The sequence below is a fragment of the Geospiza fortis genome, unplaced genomic scaffold (genome assembly GCF_000277835.1).
Source record: "Geospiza fortis unplaced genomic scaffold, GeoFor_1.0 scaffold186, whole genome shotgun sequence".
In the NCBI taxonomy this organism is placed as follows: Eukaryota; Metazoa; Chordata; class Aves; order Passeriformes; family Thraupidae; genus Geospiza; species Geospiza fortis.
Window position 1 is genome coordinate 5,499,286 of NW_005054331.1, and position 20,256 is coordinate 5,519,541.

General features: G+C 36.2%; 1 protein-coding gene across 4 annotated transcripts in view; it reads right to left on the reverse strand.

The window, feature by feature from the left end:
• Nucleotides 1-20,256, reverse strand: part of ANKS1B (ankyrin repeat and sterile alpha motif domain containing 1B) — a 409,286-nt gene that overhangs the window by 267,241 nt on the left and 121,789 nt on the right. For all 4 annotated transcript variants that reach the window (XM_031057572.1, XM_031057571.1, XM_031057573.1 and 1 more), the window contains one exon: nt 3,024-3,160. In XM_031057572.1, the coding sequence (XP_030913432.1) occupies nt 3,024-3,160 (137 nt within the window). The remainder of the gene's footprint in view (nt 1-3,023; nt 3,161-20,256) is intronic.

The window sequence follows — 20,256 nt, forward strand, 5'->3', positions numbered from 1 at the left end:
GACTTATCTACTTGTTCTCCTACCCCATCTTATTTTGGATCCCATGTGCTGTGAATATACACAGCAGCATAAGTCCTTAATTTCAAAGTGTATTACTTTCTCAAAGTCTCCATTAACTAGCAATTCAAGAGTTAAAAACTTAGTAAATCTCATCTGGACAATCAGAAAAAATAAAAAGGTCAAGCAATTCCAGACCTGAGCTAAATTCTGTTTACTTATTTTCTGCAAATATGAAACTTTTTACAAAACTTTTTTTTTCAGAGACTGACCATGGGAAAATTTGAAAAGAAGAAATTTATTTGCAAAATACTAGATCACAAGTACAAGCCATAGCTAAGGTGCACAGATAGAAGAGCACACAGATCCTTGAGATACTATTGTTTGTCAGCCTCAGGACTGAAGGTAGTAGAGGTGGGTGGCATTGTGGCACTGAACTTAATACTCAAATACCTCCAGGGATGATCATTCCACCGGGTGTGATCCATTCCAGTGTGTAATCACCCTTTCTGTGAAAAAATTCTCTCTTATGTCTAGCCTAAACTTCCCCTGATGGACCTTAAGACTGTGTCCTCTTGTCCTGGTTGCATAGAAACACAGTGTTTCTCCTCACTGCTGGTAAGCCAGTATATGTTCAACCCTTCAGGAAAGATAAGTAAGGCTACAAATAAAAATAACTATATGTGCTGAAAGACCAGACTTCCCAGGCAGTTCCATCCAAGCTGCCAAAGCCTGCCTCATGCAAACATGGCTGTTGAAGCATTTCCCATTCTGCCTTTACTGGCACTTTCCTGTGCTGGATGCACAAGACATGAAAAAGGGAAAGAAGTGACAGCTGTTTTGGAAATCTATATGATCCTTGGTTTAGATCTCTTAGAAATCAATTTTGCTAGAAAAATGCAAAGAGGCCCTGGCAGCCAACAGAAAATTAATTATTTTGCATACATTGTGTAACAGTATTCATTAGTTTTACATGAATGGTGAGAGGTCAGTCAGGAATAGAATCCCATTGTGCTACTCTTCAAAGAGCTTGCCATGTAATTGAATGGAAGAAAGGAATTAAATATGCAGGCAGAATGAACACTAATGGTTAGCAAACAGCACATTGCAAATATCTACAGCTTCTTTGTCTAAATTCTTCAGTTGAGGTCTTAGGGGAAGGTGATTAGATGAAAAGCAGAAACAAAGAAAATAAAGAATACTGGGGGATGTGCATAAAACACATGAAAAAAGGAGAAGCATAAGGGGATCTGAATGCTACAGCATATCCAACTTGTCGTGTATTAGCACAGATACTTAAAAACATACATTATGCCTGTCTGCTGTTGTTTTCTGTACACGGAGTGTGCCATGTGTAGGGCCACGTGAGAGACATTTTAGGAAATGTGGTAAAGTTCTGACCATATATATCACAGAGCTAGCTTTTGTTCTGCAGAACGATGAGAACACTGTGAGTCAGTAAATGGAATAATTTAAATTTGAAAATAGCTCCTCAGAATCTGCTGAATCCATTCAGAGTTAACTAGCAGGAGAGCATCACCATGAAGTGTTCTGGGTCCATCTGTTGGCAATATCATGATGGAAACAGCTTTTTAAATGCTATTTTCAATAAGCTATCACACAACAGCTTGTTTCAACAATATTTCATTACCTTTCTGTTTGTTTGCCGCCTACGATAAAAAACAGCTTGGAGGGAAGGGAGCATTTCGGTACTATAGGCTGATGTAGGGTGGGAGGGACAGAGACACTACAGAAACAAGCAAAATGGGAAACAACTATAAAAATAAAAAATAGAAGAAACTGTAATTTTAGACTCTCTGCAATCTCGATTTAAACCAGCATGTGGAACCTGAACTGTGGTGGTGTCAGAAGGAGATGGCCTGCACCAGCCTGTCAATCGAATTATTGCAAGGTGACAGTGTCAGCCACAGGAAGCCAGTGGCTCCTAGACAGAAATGGCAACCGCGCCTAGTAATTGTCTTTAATTCTGCAAGACCTTCTCAACTGTGCACTCCAATGAGAACTGAAAGGAAAATTCACCTCCAACACTGTGACACAATCACATGTGTGGTACCAAAACAACCTGGCCTATACCAGTCCTAGGAAAATATCATGTGTCTATCAGCTTGCTCCTCAAGTAAAACAAGTGCCAGTGACATACTGATGGTACAAAGCCTCCATCCAGAGTGGCTCAGCTGCAGAGACCAGCTTAGCAATAAAGAACAGATGGCTGCACTTGAACCCAAAATTAGTAGGACAAGAAGTTCTTTTGGTTCACATTAAAAAAGTTTCACAATTAGTCAATTCAGCATGTAGTTGTCTGAGCTAGCTTTGGCACACCTAATGTCATGGCTTTTTAAACAAGGATATAGATCATCCCAAGGTTTGTTCTGACTTATCCCATGATCCCATGATTTTAAAATAAACTCCTCCATGCTGACTATATTACTGATTCAAGTTCTAATATGTATTTACTTTAAAGTTTTGGTTTTAAAGAGATGCACTCCTTAAAGAATTATATGGAGCACTCAAGTTTCCCGCACATTATGCATCTTGTTTCCCAAACAGTATTAGAAATATGGAAGCTCATAAGCAATACTGCATGGGAAAGTAAAAGAAAAAAGGTATGAAACATCATAACTTCATGCAAATGTAGATGCAGAGAGAAGAAAGTAAACCTGAAAAAGTAATATGGAAATAATACTGATAAAATCAAACCACAACCTTGAAAGAAAAGTAAGAGTATGCAAACAAGCAAAATACTACATAAGGAGTTCATTCATTCTTAGTGCCATAAGAAATATGTATAGATACCTCTCTGTACATTCGGGCTAATTTATAAAATATTTTATCTTCTTCTGCTACTAAGATGATTTTAAAGAAGACAAAGTATTTTGTGTCCTGTTTATGTCTTTGACCTACTCAAATGCATAAAGCCATAACATCCTCTTAGAATACGTGCATCACAGCCTGCTATTGAAAGGAGAAATACAACAAGTAAGAGGATGCTTATGGTGAGCACCTACCTGAGGACGTATGACTTTCACTATGTTTTTAAGTGCAGTGTCTGGTGATGGAGGAGAGCAGTCAGGTGTTGGGCCTGTGGAGCTGTTTCTATGGTTACCAGATCCTGGTGCGGTAATTGCTACCTGAGGTGCATTATCTGTGAATAAAAATAACATCTATGTGAAATTACAAATACTTTGTGTATTTTAAAGTAAAAAAGAACTTTGGAAACAGAAGGTTACTCAGAACACTATTTAAACTTTTAAAATCTAATAGAATTTAAATATATTTGTCAAGGAATATATTGCATATCTACACTTATTTTTTCAGCCCATACATTCATTCCATGTTAAGACAAGATACAGCATTCTCTCTGTACCTAAACAAAATGAGGCGGAAACCAAGCATGAATATTTTACTTTCATTACCTTGAATTACTGACAGCGAATTCAAATATTATCACTATAACAGGGGTGACTTGAAAAGAAGGTTTATAATGCAGCTTCTAGCTCATCCTGGAAAATCCTAACACATATGACCAAGCTCTACATATATCTTTGTGTTACACAGACACAAACTAACTTAGAATGTGCTAATACCCATCATTGACAACTTTGCTTAACACTGTGATCAGCATAACTGACCAGCTAAATTACATGAAAATATGCTCAGTTTCTCAGGTAAAATTTGCATCTTCCATAGAGTTCTGCACTGCAGTAACCCCCCTTCCAGCAGTACCTCAGCTATATAACCTACAGCTGGCTTAAAAATACCTGCACACCTGCATGTGTATGGGAAACTGCATGGGAAACTGCTCTTTGGGCATATTTTGATCTTACCATTTTATGGCACTGGGATGAACCATTAAAATGACTTAAAAACATTATTCTTACCTTCTCTAAATGTTCTTAATGCTGTTTGATCAATGTGTATTTAGTGAAAAACAGATCAGAGGGTAGAGAGGACTATGAAATAGCTTCTCAGCTGTGAGAGCACCCAGTCATTGGATTGACTTAGCAAAAGGCCAAAAACTACACATTTAATTCAGGCCTCTAGAACTGTGCTTTAATTCAGATTCTGGGGAAAGTGCCATTGCCTGTGCATGGTCATGGTGGTTATTACATTATCTGTGAATTTACTGAGCACTTTCTTTGTGAGTTACAAAGATGTTCTCCATGCTCCTAAATGTGCTGTTACACCTCAAGCACTGCATCAAGACAATGATGTCAAGTCTCATGTCTGTGGGCCTCAACTGACAGCCTGCAGGGTTCACAGAAGAAAGCAAGTTTTTTTTGTGATTGTGGTGGTTCTCCAATATGTGCTTCCACCCTGTGGACAAATCCACTCCAGAAAAACCCAAACATGAACAAGCAAAAGCAGCTCTCTCAAGCTGGAGAATTTTTGCCTGACCAACTTCTACTGGTACACACATGAGCTCCTCCCTCTGCACAAGTCAAAATGCCTCTGTGAAAGCCATGACAGAAGCTGCACTCTCAGTCCTACTAACCTGAAAGAATTCTTGGAAGGATAACAGAGATATTGAAAAGAAGGAAATACCCAGTTACATTAACAGAGATAATGTAGGATAAAGGGGAATAGTTTCAGGAAACTTGATGGCCTTTCCAACTTACAGATACTTTCACAGCATGAGTGATTGTAGGAAATCTGCAGGATTCTTCCTGCAGGAACACTTTGTAACTGGATGAGGTTTCTAATCAAAGTTTCTAATCAAATACAGTCTGACAATTTAGTCTTCTAAAACAAATGTCAAGCTGGAATGTTTTAGATTTCAGCAATACTGATACAACACTTAATGTAAGCATAAACAAAAATTCAGATGGCAGATTGGCAGATATCCAAAATGGAGACATCCTGTAGATAACCTCAGGTGTTACCTGACAGTGTGAACCCTCCCTGTTACAGAAACAGAGAAGTCCAACTTTTTTCAAAAGTATGTCATTGAAATTGCCAGTCCAAAAGGTATGCAGTCTTACCACACAGATGAATTCTTCCTGAATCCCCATAAATGTGTACAGAAAGCTTGGATCAGAAGTAATTTATTTAATAAAGTTATAAATACGTGTTGATACAATGTATCAAAACAATTTTAACACAGCCTTAGAAAAGAACTGAAAATGAATTCCCACAATAACATAACTGACATGGAAGAATTTTGACAGCATTTCAGAAAGCCTGAAGTCTCTCATATTCTTTCCTGCCTGACCTGGTGTCTAACTTTATAATGTTGCTCACATGCACCATGTAAATGAGTATTCTGTGATATGAAAGCCCAGCTCATCAAAGGAGGGATAGGGATTTGGCAAGAAGAGAAATCTCTAAAGCATTGCCATACTCTGAAAATTTCATAGTGAGGACAAAGGTTAGATATACTCTAAAAATCTCGCTGTGAGACAAAGGCTAGAGTAACACCTGAAGCGAGCTGAAAGTTTTCATGTCTTTTGCTCCAGACTATGAAACAGCATCTCCTTTCACTCTATGGACAGATAGAATGTCATCAATGAACCTCCCTTACTGAGGAATCAGAAAGTTTCTCTAAGAGATCCCTGCCCTCCAAACAAGGGACTACACTACTGTCAAGAAATGTGGGAACACAGGCACCATATACAGGAAGGTAAAAAATGAATTCTTGAGTGAGAAATGCTCCACATGAATCCAGCTAAGTGCACTTAGTGCACTTATTTACTCACTGGTGCGAGAAACAAACAGGATGATTGTCTCTGACAAACAGCTAAAACTATAAAGAACACAAACTCCTCCATACTCCAGCAGTCCCTGCCTTTCTGTCACTATTTCCCTGTGAGCCTGTGTGGCTGGGCTTAGCACAACTGCCCTTGAGCTACTTAGCACATGAAAGCCTTGCAAGTGAAATCAGGCAGTCTTGCTGCTGCAGAAGTAGCTCAAGGATGGATCACTCAAAGGACACATCCTAAGAAACACAGATTGGCGTTGATGGTAACAAATGCAATTGTCTCCCCACCAGTTTATTCTGTTTCAAAGCCTTGTTGACAGTCACCTTAGCTCAGTTTAACCACACTTCAAACATGCAGAAGAGAGTAACAAGGAGTCAAGCTATATGAGCAAGGCTTTGGTCTTTTCATAGGAAAAACTTCTTGTTGACCCTGTTCAGTAGTAGCTCTCTGAAGGCCAGGTTTTCTCCCTTCATATGTGCCACGAGTGACATTCTTGGGAAGAAAATTTACTGGAAGGCATACAGGAGAGGCAACAGGGCTGTTACATGCCCCACAGGACAGAGCTGAGAAAAAATTTTCAGGCTACAGTGTGTGAATACAACCATAACCAATTCAGCAATGTACACAATATGAAGCAAACTCAGAAAAGAGTAGTTGCAGATTGTCTTTCTCAGCAAAACTAGGCAGCAATACAAAAAAGAAAAAAAATCATGTTTATAGAGCCTAAAACAAAGCTTTTCAAAAAGAAGCTATAAATTCTTCTTTTTTTTGTAAACAGCCCAGAAAAAACATCCAACTGTTCAGTATTTCACACCTTTCCTTCTTTCTCAAGGGGCTAAGTGTCTGACATGCAATGATTTCTTGTAAACAATTTCTTTATTGTGGACAGCTGTTTATTTTCACAGTAGGATGTTCCCATTAGGTGACCAATAATGATTTACTACCTGGGTCTGCTCCATCAGAGAGAGAACAATACCATCAAATTAGTTCCTGCAACCAATTTGTAGGACCTGTTTATGTACACAGTACTTATAGTTTCATTAAGAGTATCTGAATTTATTTTCTTTGGAATTAAATGGTATAACAATCATTTTTAAATTTTCCTGGTGGCAAAACTAAGGCAATTTTTCCCCCTTCAGGTAACTATGATGGCAACACTGCAAGTTTCAGAAAAACATTTAATGGCAAGTAGAGCTTGGAAACTTAAGAACCTACCAAATTTACCTAGGAAAGATTAGTTCTCATGCTGAATTTCTGATAGGTGCTACAGACGGGGCCAACAGGGAAGTATTTACAATTGTCATTCTCTTCCAGTTCCTGGCTCACATTGCAATAATCTAGATGTTTCTGTGTAAGTCACATAACATCAGGTTTTAGGGATCATCTGGCAGCTAAAAACTAATGAACTGCAGCATGCTCTAACAATACTCCTTCCTTCCTACATCACACATGAGAAGTTGTCACAAGGTCTATGTGATTTGAGCTCATTCTGATTTTTGAAAATGCTTAAATGCTTACTGACGACTTGACATTCTCCATTTTCTTTATTTCAGGGCAAAGGAAATAGAACAGAACAAGGAAAATGCAAGAATGTGGTCTTTTAGTATATTGTAAGAGCAAACTAAGACGTTTTTCTAGGGCTGTCTTCTAAAATGTCAGACAAAAACATAAAAATGTCAACTGTTTAACTGAGAAGGTAAAAAAGAAGCCATATACAGGGAATTTTGCCTTTTCCTGTGCTGTGTGACATCAGTCATCGGTTTCACGTCTTTTTTCTTAGGGATTGCTGCACAGAGAAAAAGGCCCTCATGGATAATAAGAGACCATAACACCAGAGTTCAACGAGTGTTTCATCGACATTTTCATCCCTCTATCTATGTGCTGTGAGGACAAACCACAAACCACTCACTGAAACTTTTCTAAGGGATTATTTTTCTCATAATGCATTCAAAGAAAAGGCACCACATGTATACAAAGCCACAATATTAACTATCAGGCAATACTAAGTACACCAACCAGAACACTTACAGCATCCCAGCAAGCAAAATATCGAAACCAGACACAGCCCATGTTCCAGAAATATAGTTATAATTAGATTTCACCTCAGAAATAGATCTTTAAAATGGAACATACAGTTAATCTAGTTTTCTACTTTCATTGCAGAAACATGCTAGCATCCTTATCAAAATTCACAGTTATGTCTGTATTAGCTATTACATCATTTATTTCTACAACTTATTGTAATGGCTGTGGACAAGCAGATCAAAAGCAGTTCATCTGCCTGACACTCCATTTAGAATATATGTGGGTTTGAATGTTTAGCACTATCTAGCAACTTATTTTTTCCACCAAACACCTCCATCATACATGCTCCTCAAAACTTCCAGTGTCCAGAAGGACCCTGTGCTTTTGGTGCCCAGCTAAAACAGAGCATCACATCCAGAAGAAATATGGTTTATGTGCTCCAAAGCTGGCCTGTGACTGAAGAAATTAATGGTAACTGCAAATGATGATTTATTTCACATTCACATCCAGTGCCCAGAGCCAAAATGCAAATTTATACTCCACCTATTTTATTTCCATATTCCAACTATTTGTAGAGTCACATAAATATATATATTCTCAGATTTACAATTTGCTATAAAAATGGAAGAAAAGTGTATTTCACTTTAGAGGTATGGACTAGTAATAGCCTAGAACTAGATTATACACTACATACCTAATGCTGTGTTTAAATGCATATACTAAATTCTAAAACATCCGAAAGGACAATACTAGGCATGAACAAAAATACTTAAAGCACAAAGCCTAATCATTATGACCTTGGAGAAATTTATACTACAAACACAGGGCCTGGACAGGTTTGTTCACTGCAAAATTGAGAGAGAAAAAAGACAAGGGTGGAATGTGCGTGAACACACATACACATAAATATGTAGACATACACCTGCGCACATAAACGGACAACAAATCCAAAGGCACACTGCTATTAGCAATAGCTTCCTCAAGCTCTGCTTAGTGTAGAATATTTCATGCACTGTTTCATACTACTTGAAGGTAGGTCAAAATCCTCCATCTGTTTTGGACACCCCATCATCAGAGATAATGCAAGTATGTGCATAAAGGTCCAGATAGCTCAGTGCCATCTGGGCTCAAAATGATTTTTAGTGTGGTAACAAGACAGACCTAAATTTGATCAATTATAGCAGACTCAATTTGCTAGACTATTATAAAACTCTTATCTAGTCTGGCAATTTCTATGGGTTTGGATCTGTCTTTGGAAAAAAGTTGGAGTGTCTTTGTCTGTATATGTTACATGTCCTCTTAAGATAAAATATGCTACATGAAGGTAAAAAGCTCTAAAAAGAACATGGCAATGCTATTGACCTGTCCTGGACAGAAAGCAGTCATAATCCCAGTAGAAATCTTGGAAAAGTAAAAAGAAGATATTATGGAAATAGTACTTTTTCTGGAGGATCAGTCTGCAGTGACTGAATTTACATATATCTCCTTGTAAAGAACAGAGCCACCAAAATGGCTAATTTAATTGACTGGTTAAGAAATTAACACATTAATGTAGGTCCCATCATGTATGGTATCATTAGGAACAGATTTTAATGCCCTTTGATAATGGGGGAATGGTCATCTAGTCCTTCTAAAATCTTCATAGCTGGAAAGACAAAAGAATTGCCACTTATAATTCCCCAGGAGTGATAGATAAGTGGGAATTTCTGATTCCTGTGATAATCAAAGATATGGATGTTTTATCAGGGATATGCTGATACACTCATGCTGAGGAGACCAAGAAACTTCCCTGATTCCGCTTCAGGGAATCATTGAGCTTGATCCACAAGCAAGCGAGAGACACAAGCCCACATGAAGTCATCTAAATGTGACTGTGCATGGTAAAGAGAATTCTGGGCCAGTGATGCCCTGAATCTTGTAGAGGGCTGATTAACAACCCTTTCTAAGGCAGAACAAAGAGAATCAACCCATTATTCTAAACCAAACCCACAGACTTCAGTAAAAGTATGTGTGTTTGTATGACAGCACTTGGGCTCAGTCCATTCTCTGTGGATCACTCTTGGCTGCTGAATTCCAGTAAGAGCACATTTACAAGGCAGGAGCCCAAGCCATCAAATAGGAAAGAACTAACATGGACCCAAAACTGAGCAGAGCAGGTCACAAAATAGCAGGAACCACACTGATTTTATTTACAGATGCCATGTGTAAGACTTCTTGGACAGTATGTGCGATAAAAATGTGTTGTCCCCTGTAAGTGGGGGACCCATTGCAAAGAGTAACAGCAATAGCATATAGTAAATTAAGCAGTTTGTACAGAAATCCAGAAAAAAAAAAAAATCTCCTATTTTGTCAGGGAGATAACAAAAACATTCATGTTACAGGGTAGTCTCAAACAGGACTAAGTAATTTCCCATAGCATAGGATTCAGCTTTAAAATTGTTTTACTTGACTAAATCCTCACAGCAAATCTTCTCTCCTACATGACTATTCAATACGGAATAAATCTACAAGCTACAGATAAGGACAACCATGTATTTCATGATTTCAAGGAACAAACTTTACCAGAGACATTTCAAAAGAACAGATGGAATACTGAATAACAGAATCAGTAGGTAGCTACACTGGATGCATAGGAAGAATGGTTGGACTCAACTGTTTGAATTTGCTCTTTTGAATTTGCTTGGTTCCCACACACTTAACCCTGAATAACTGCTGTTCTGAGTAGAATTGTAAATATATATCTGCAACTGTCTTGTTGAAAGCACTCGAAGCTATAACTGGCCCAGTCTTGGATGTGGCAGTTATTTCAGGATTGTATTTGGAATTAATTACCAGTGAAGTGCATTCCAGCGGCAGCAGGGGGTTTGTTTAGTTGTTTCTGCATCATCCAAGAGAGTTGGGTATGACTATTATCAAGTTTTTATTTCCTCTAATCACCCACCTGCACAAACAGACTTTGGAACTGCTTCAAGCCTGCATAACCCTTGTAATACCAGGCAACTGTCTGGAAAAACATCTCTCATTAAGTACTAATGAGAGATGATGGGTGATTTCCACCATTTCCTGAGTAACCTTTTGAGACTGCCTCTGCAAGCTGCTGATGTCTAATTGAGCATTCGAAAACAACACCACACAGTTGCCATCTAACTTTTTTATATTTGTGTAATAGCTATTTTGTTGGCTTTTCCATATTTAAAAGGTTTGTAGTGAAATGATTGCACTTGTCTATGACAGGTATTTCACAGATTTCTCTACTTGCACTGTCTCAATATACAAGCACCAAATTTCTGGGAGTTCAGTGAAAAGCATATGGTATAGTTACAGGTGCCAAAATATTTTTGGTTATCTTAGCCATTAACAAAAAACTGGGATATCTAATAGTCTTGTAAAAAAAAAATACCTCAAAAAATGGTAGGTATTGGGATTTGCTGTGCTTATTTTGAAATTTAATTTATCAGTGAGAGGTCACTGAATGTGATCATATGCGTTCCTCAGTATTTCATAAGGCTTCTCCTATAAATCAAAGAAAATAACCAAAGTGCGGTGCACAGAAAAAATACTGTATCCTTACAAAGGCAACAGATGATTACTGAATTAGGCTACATTGTCAAATTATTTCAGAAAATAAACCACAGAAGGTGGTGAGAGTAAGTGGTCTCAAAGAATTTAAATAATGCCAATGATAGCCATACACCCCAGGGATGAAGCTAAGTTAATAAATAATTTAAGCAGTCTTGAAGATAAACCTCCCAATATACATCTACAGCTACAGTGGAAATCAATTAATGGAAAAAAACTACGTTTTCTCTTCTTCTAGGTATCACATAATTAATAAAGCTCTTTATCAGAACACTGAAGTCAAAGTGCTAACCAAAATATTTTAAAACCAAAGACACAGATATGTTTTAAAATGTTTCACAATCCAGTTATTCCTATTCAAAGTATCTAAATTCTCAAGCAGCTTCAGAGAGATTTAGGAAGCTCAACTCACCCTGAATATTTACATTTTTGTATTTAATATGCATTTACACTGAAAGAAATATCTTAATATATATTGCATATTGTATCATGCAACAGTTATATTCATTAGGCATAAAGAACTTGTCTAGCAGATAGAATACACTACAAATACACAGTCAGAATTCAGGGAGTCTTTATGGGCTTTACTGTTCAATTTGAAAGAGATACCAAAGCATCTCGACCAGAGTGGACCAGTTATATAGTCCAATATGTTGCCCTGATAGTGCCCAAATGACTTAAGATAAAGGAAATACTGTGAATAATTTTGGAATAACACAATCCAATTTTCAACCAGCTAATTTTTGGCACTATAGCATTAAAGTTTCTAGTAACTCAAAACCCCCAAAAATTTGATAGCATTTTTTAATTTCTGAATTTTCCATTTTATAATTAGTGTGCCAAAACTTTTTTTGCCATATTTTATACATTTCATTTGTATATATCATTTTCACCTGAAAAATACTAAAATTCTGCCCCTTTTACTAATATTCCTGCATTAATTTATTTTCTATCTCCTGCAATTCAGATAAAAATATATATTATAAAAATGTTATATATTTAGACATTATTAATCTTACCTTCTGACTGACAAAGCAGGACTTACATAACTTCTCTGAGTGTTCAGAATCTTCTCCACACTTCAGCATATTTAATTTGCTACCACGCCAGGTTTCTCTTATTTTGGTTTTAGGTTCTCTAAGATCCATACGCTAGCTTTGTAAGTTTCTTTAAATTCTTCCCATTATGTTTTCTCACTAATCCAACCTACTACATTGATTACAGAGACCACAGGTATCTAGTTTAGATAGACTGTTGGAATTTTTGAGGGTTGCAGTTAACTATATAAAGGAATGATAAACTTAGCATAAAGTTTTTTATATATTGAAGAGCCATTTGTATTTGCTATTGACAGCAAATGAATAAATCTCAATTTTTAGACCATGCAGCTTTGGCCTGTTTGGTTGATATAGAGCCAAATCAGTAGATTTAGACAAGAAGGAGTATACCAGCACAATGGAGCAGAAACAAAGAGGGATTATAATTAAATAAAACTATTCGGAGTTTGTCAAGTTTTATGGAGAAAAATATGACTTGAATTTTTTCAAGTTTCTGTAACTTACAGTTCATAAAATATAACAAAGAATCACAATTAAATCACACTGGAATACAGGTAAGAATTTAACTAAAAGACCCACACGAGTCCTGCCACTCTTACTGATGGAACTTCTAACCAGTAACAACTTCCTACGGCAAATGCCACTATTCCATAAGAACACACTTCTGTTAAATTGATCGCTAGCAAATTCTTCTTGACGTTATAACAGGTTGGATGAGAAGAACTCTGAAAGACAACTTACATAATTGATTGAAAAAGGGGTTTTTTTCAAAATTTACTTAGACAATATTCACGGAAAGTTCTGATATCTTTTCACCGTAATGTACGACATAAATAGATATAAAAGTAATGGAAATGGTCTTGGAAAAAAATTTAGTGTCAATCTCAGTCCTATGGGTAAGAAAATGGTTTTAATTGTACTGCACTATTTATTATGTACCTTAGGTCATGAAGAGAATGATTTCTGAAAGAAAAAGGACACAGGGTGAACTGGAGCTGCAGCTAGACTGCAAAGAGTATTCTCACTAACAGCTGGTTTTAATGTCATCATCCAGAACAGTTACAACCACATACAGTGACATACTGTACTAGAGAAAGAACACATCCTGCTCTGGAGCCACAAAATATGAAATGCTCTTTTTGAAGACTTTCTGTTTTCTGATAACAATAAAGCAGCTGGGTGTGAACATATTCTTTCATATGGGTTCTTCCTAAACTGAGATATTTTAATGCATATCAGGAAAAAAAAAGAAAAATACTAATTTGATATTCTGTTGCAGTAGCAAATTTTTCTGTTATTAGATACTATTAAATATATGCTGCATCTATACGTTTGTGAATTGGCAATAGAAACCTTTTCCCACCCTATTTTGATAGACAGCAAAATCTTACACCACTTGCTCACTTCAAGTTTTCTTTTGAGGTGGTAGAAAAAGAAAATGGCATAAAAAGAACAAAAATCAAATTTCTGTAAAGTAAGAGAAGAAAACTTTTTGGCAGCAAGCTACACATTGCCATCAGGACTAGCAAATAAGAAAGGGAGACAGAAGCAGAGAAAATGGAAGTAAATGAGTGGTTTAGCTTCAAACAGAATAGGAGGAATTTTTTTTTAATGCAACACTGAGCACCTTCACTAGGAATCAGCGTTTTTCTATTTTTTAATCATTTATTACACTGGATAAAGCCAATAAATCTGTTCATTATGTACAAAAATGAAATTGCTTAATTTATTTTAGAAATTGCATAATATTGTCACAAATATTTTGACTTTAACAAAATTTAGTAAGCTATGCCAAGATTTCTGCTTTCTAAATGTACCAAAGTTAATAGAGAAGTTTATTAAAAATTCTTAAAACATATAATTCTCATTAGAAAGAGTTCCCAGTGGAACACAGTTAAATATACTCAAGTATTAAATACAAGCTCTTAATTCTTTTCAAAAAACTACAACATTTCAGTTGTTTTTTACTAGAGAAGCAAAGACAGTAGAAATAGGAGTACTTTTTTTTAAATAATAAAATCTAGTACTTCAGATCAGATTCAGGCCAATGCTGAAATAAAATTATTAGCATGGCTATTTAGTTGATTGTATGATATAAGCTAAAATTACGACACAGTCAGTCACCAAAATAAATTCTCCTAAAGACTGCCAGTCAGAAGAACCAAAAAACTTTTTTAGTTTGTTTGGTGGTGAGTAAAGGGAAGAGTTACTGCATGGAGTGTCTGGCATGGAGCTGGGATGCACACAGGATGTACCAAGCATTTAACAAAATTCTCGTGTTCTGTGATACAGATATAGTCACTCATATTATAGCCTGATGCTTAGGGCTCCCCTGATCTTCCACATCCCTGATATGGGACATAGAAACACAAGGGATTGCCCAGGTAATCAAATCTAATAGCTAAATCAAAGGTAATCGCATAACAAAAACTGTGCTACACATCTACTTGCCATCTGCAGCAAGTCACAAACCATTCCCAAATAAACTGTGCTAAACTTGCAATCTTCAATACAAAAAATTCCAAAAAATCTGGAAAAACTACACAAGGAGCAGGAGAGATCAGGAACATTGGTAATGCTGAGAATGTCTAGAGTGCCCTAAGATAAGTATATTGCAGCGTCTATTGATTAAACATTTAGAGCTGAGCAGCTTTACCATCTGAAATTGAGAGACCAAACAGCAGAGAAATTAATCTTCGACAAAAGACAGAGTTCTTTCTGTGATTCAACACATACCTCTATTGCAGTTCCTGTGTTTCTGAAATCACTTGAGCTTTTTTTACAGTACTTGAATGGCACTGCATTATAGACATAAGTCAAGTGAAGCACTAGCTCTTGAGCACTGAATCTCTCAAACTATAGGACTCAACTTCATCTTCATGCAAAACAGCACAGTATCTAGTCTTGAATATAAGAGGAGAAAACCTATGAGCTCAAGATAACTGGTTCTTCTCAGCTTATCAAATGGAGTAAGAGTCAGACTGAAAAGCTTTGTAGAAAATCCAGGGTAAGGTTTGCAGAAAATTCACAGGTGCATCAGGAGACATGTAATATTAGCTATATACCTATTAAGATCTCTGTGCAATGCTATACCTATTTCAAGCTTATATTCCTCCAGAATATACCAGATGCATGTAAACTGCAAACAAATTAATAGATGAAGTTTTACTATTACTCCTAATAGTAGCAATTCAGTGAGAAGTATTTTTTACTTAATACTTTTTATTAATATTTTACTTAATACTTTTACAGAAGTATTATTTCCCATTTATCTATTAAGTTACTGCCACTTATGAAAGGCACAGTCATTTACATCTGCTCAATTATCAAACAATCCCATCAGCACTCTGAGGTGTAGTATTACTTACTAGAATGGAGTATGTTCTATGCGGTCTATATATATTCCAGCCCTAACTCAAAAGTACTACAAAGAATGTCGCAACTAATAGTCATTTAACAAAGAAAAACTCAAATCCTGCTAAATAATATTTTCATGTGGGCTTTAAAATGCAAAACAGCCAAAAATAATTATGTTCCTTTGAATTATTGTTTTGATTTGAAAAAGGGTTTTTGTCTGACAGCATGCAGTCAAGTGTATAATGAGATCATTCTAGACAGTAATCACACCAGGATGGATGAAACTGAGCATTGGTCAGAATGAACACACTTTGATGAGCACTCATTTGCAAAAATTGCCAAAAACTCCTGTGAGGGCCGATTTTTTTCAACTGCATTTTAATGAATAATAATAAAACCCAATGAAACATCAGAAAAATTTTAACATATGCTGAGCAGAAGCCTTTTTCCTTGTGTTTGTAGAGAAAATGGAAGCTAGTCCTTTGGAAAATGAAATTACTTCAACATAAACATATTTACTGGAACATAATGGATGGGCGGAGAGTGCACGTATTTTGATAATGAACAGATCCCATGGTATCAGCCACCCCCATGCGTGTTAACTTCAAATATGACAGAGTATTTTTAAGAATAACATTTCATTCTTCAGGATATTATCAGAGATGCTATCCAGGGGAGCAATTATCCTAATTATATACTAAAAACCTTTTAGAGGGATGATAAGGTTTTAATGGAAAGTACATTAGAGTTGCAATATGTAAGAATTGACACCTCAATTGAGCAACCTCAATTCAGTCTCCTGTGCATAAGCACACTGAAGAAGCCTTTATGATTAAAATGCTGTTTCTTCACATGACTTCTGCTGTATCAAGGTCATAAAAATGTGGGGGAAATGGACAATGGAACAAACGAAATTATGGTACATCACTCTAGAAATGTGGCAGGGTCAACAATATTATAAACCAAGAGATGAAAAATATTTTCCCTAAATATCAAATAGAAACTCACAGGATAATATTCCAAATGAATGTTAAATGAGAGTTACTAAAGCTAGAAATTTTTAATCAATCTATCTAATTTGTATCTAAGATTTCAAAAAGATCTCGCAAGAATTCATCTCAATAAAGGATGCTGCCTCTTAATAGTACCTGGCATATTGATAAGATTTAAGAAGACTAAAAGGAAGCCAATGGAGTAACCTTGGTCATTATAGGCTTTTAGCCTGAGATCAGGAATAATGGAATAGCTGATATGGATCACCATTAATAATAAATGGAAGGGACATAGGTCATGCAAATTAGCAGTGCTTCAGAAAAACTGGATATTATCTTATTATTTAACCTTAGTTTTTAAAATAAAATGCAAAGTTTTTGGAATAGAGGTAAGTACTACAAGTACATTTGGATTAATAAACTTTATTCAAGTGGTCTGTTTTTGCAGTGGAGAAAATTAAAAAAATTTTTATACTTCTTCCAGATACATGTGCATGAGAAGAGTGCACTACCCAAATGGAAAAAAGGTAACAGTTTTACCACCCTTATCCTGCAAATCCACAATGGGTAGAAGGAGTGTCAAAAAGCCTACATAAACTCATTCCTTTAATGCTCTTTGTCAGGATTCTGAAAGCTGCCAGTTAAATGGGGAAGAGTCAGCCAAGAAAGCACTCTAGAAACAGTAATCACTGAATACTTCTGTCTGTTCCACTGTCTACTTCTCAGTTTATGACAGTGAAGTTTTATTTTAGCCCTGCAGGAAAAATTCCCATTTTTTTCAAAAGTCAAGAAGTTAAGTGAAAGAAAAAGAAAAAAAAGGCCAAAAAAAGCAGATTTTTTTTATTCCCAACACTGCAAAGAATTCATTTTTATCATACTGATTTGGAGTTAGAGTCTGCCACTCATTTGATGACAAAAGTGGATGATTTCAATTTTCTAGTTATTAATTTGAGAGTTTTATGATAACAAAGGTTTGTCCAAATAGAAAATTTCACTGTTTAAAATAGAATAACTAATGGAACAGCTGTGTTAGAGGAACCTATGGCTTTATCTCATGCTGCCCAGGACTGCTTAGAGGGGAAGCCAGAGGAAGAACTGCTACTGAAAATTTTTATAATTTATTTTCCTTCATCTCTTAATTTGTTCTGCTAATACATTTATAATTAGGGGGTCAAAACCTAATGAAAATGGTGCGTATTTTGCACAACAAAAGTTTTTTTTTCTTCTCCCTTAGTAACTTCTAACAAAAAAAAAAAACAATTCCCACATTGTGCAGAAAATTGAAACAATAAAGCATGGATATTTTCTTCTTTAAACATTAGGGAGGGGAGATGTGCACTGTGGGTGTACCTACTGACAGCAGGTTACAGACCTGTCAAGAAAGAATATGGGACAGGATTCATCTACAAAAAGTGAATACAAATCACCTGGGCCTGTTTCTTGACTAAACCTCCAAACCTGGACAACCTAGGAACAAACTTCAATGTAGAAAGGATTTTCAGGCTGTCTCACTCACCTCCTGAACACTACCCAAATATAGCTAGGGTGGACCACAGCTTCAATACGTTGTCACAACTTGATGTGAAGGGGGTAGTTATTAGGGCAGAAATCAGAGTTACACACCTTGCTGACTGGTCTACAGCCACTTCCAACTACAACAGTGTAGCAGATAATTTGAGAGGCATCTTCTCCTGATTTCGGACAAAATCAGAAAGGCAATATTCTCACAGACAGTACCTCATTCCTCATCTCATAATACAAAAGACATTTTTCCCAGTCTCATATCAACGCTTAATTAACTAATTCCTAATTCTAATAAGACACTTCTTTTGTAAGATGATGTACACAGTGAGAATTTAACCCAACTGAAATCAGCGGCAAAACATGTGCTAACATCAATGACATTAAAAATGCATGTCGGCCTGAGACTCGGATCACTTGGAGACCTAGGTACTGAGACCAGCAGGTCTATAACCCCTGTCAACAAAATAGTGACCAACACAGGACCACAGGTGAACTGTGCTCCTCTAGGAGATACAGTATTTAAAAAGTCAATAGAAAGCATCCTAATTAAATAATATCAGAAATACAAAAAACAGGTATAAAAATACCATTCTGATGAGACAAAACTCCAAAGCTTCTCATATATTGCAAAATGCAAGATAGAAAAGCTATTGTATATTTCACTCTTCCATCAGCATTCTCATTATTTTCATTAAAAGGTCACATGAAATGAAAAATCTTAACTGTAAACACATATTAATGTACTAGACAAAATCACTTCTCAAAAATGTGCACTATATCCTGGACTACATCCTGTGGCAGTTGGAATGACCAACACAAAATGTGTCACCACTGAAAGTCAGGAAAAGGGTGGTTTGGTTTCTAGTACTGTGTCCTAGATGTGTATCTTGAAACTCTGAATGTGAACCTTACAACACTGTAAATTAACCTGTTAAAACAAGTCAGTTGATACATTCTGTACAATAGCCAAATTACGTCCATTTAGCTCAAACATGGGTTAAAGTAAGGAAAATAATAGGAGAGAAAAACAATGTATAGGTCTTGACATTACATTTCACTATTAATAAGTTATTGATCAAAAGTTCAGCTGAAAAATTTTGCTAATTTTCAATTTTTACTTTGAAGTAAATTTTACTAAAAAGCACATAAACAGGAAAATCAAACTATTTTCATTTGGACTAAATATAACATTTAATTGGAAAAAAAAGTATCTGTTTTCCAGTTCAACCACTTCCATCGGTATAAATATTTTAATTCAGATTTGATTTCAGAAGAGTTCCTGGAGAGCTCCAACTTCTCCAAAGACAGAATTTTAGGATATATCTGTCTTGACTGGAGTTGGCTGTGAATACACTGAAGTTGGAAATAAGAAGCTTCTTAATATCTAGCACAGAAATCAGTGATTCTAATACAGATGACTTTGAAGAGCAACAGGCACAAAACCCAGATATTTTGAAGATCTACCTTGAAAGGAACTACATAAGGACAAGAATCTAACTTTTCTTCCTTTAAGGGGAATATTGTCATCGTTTCAGGGCACTGTGAGGCTCTCTTGCTCATCCTTTCCATGGCCTATGATACTTTTTCTGTGCTAGATGTAAAGGGGGATTACATAGTGCAAAACATCCTGAGAACTGGGAAACTTTATTTAACAACAGGAGCATTTCTCTAAGGCAAAAAATTACTTAGAGAAGAAAACGCGTGCTGCCTAAGATTTGTTCAGCTATTAGGTTGTTATGGAAACACAACAAAAACCCTCTTTTGTCAGTGGACCAACTCCACCAAAAGGATGCAGGGCTCACATTACAATACCTATGCCCTGTGTTCTGTAATGAAAAGCTCTGAGTGGCTCCTTGCTTCTCACTCATCACACAGACCAATTACACTCTTTGGAGATAATGTCCCCTTGAGTAATAGACAGGACAAGAAGGGACATTTGATTAGCACTCATATATCACCACTGAATCACAGAATATTCTGATAATAATTCCTTGGAAGGGGTCAACA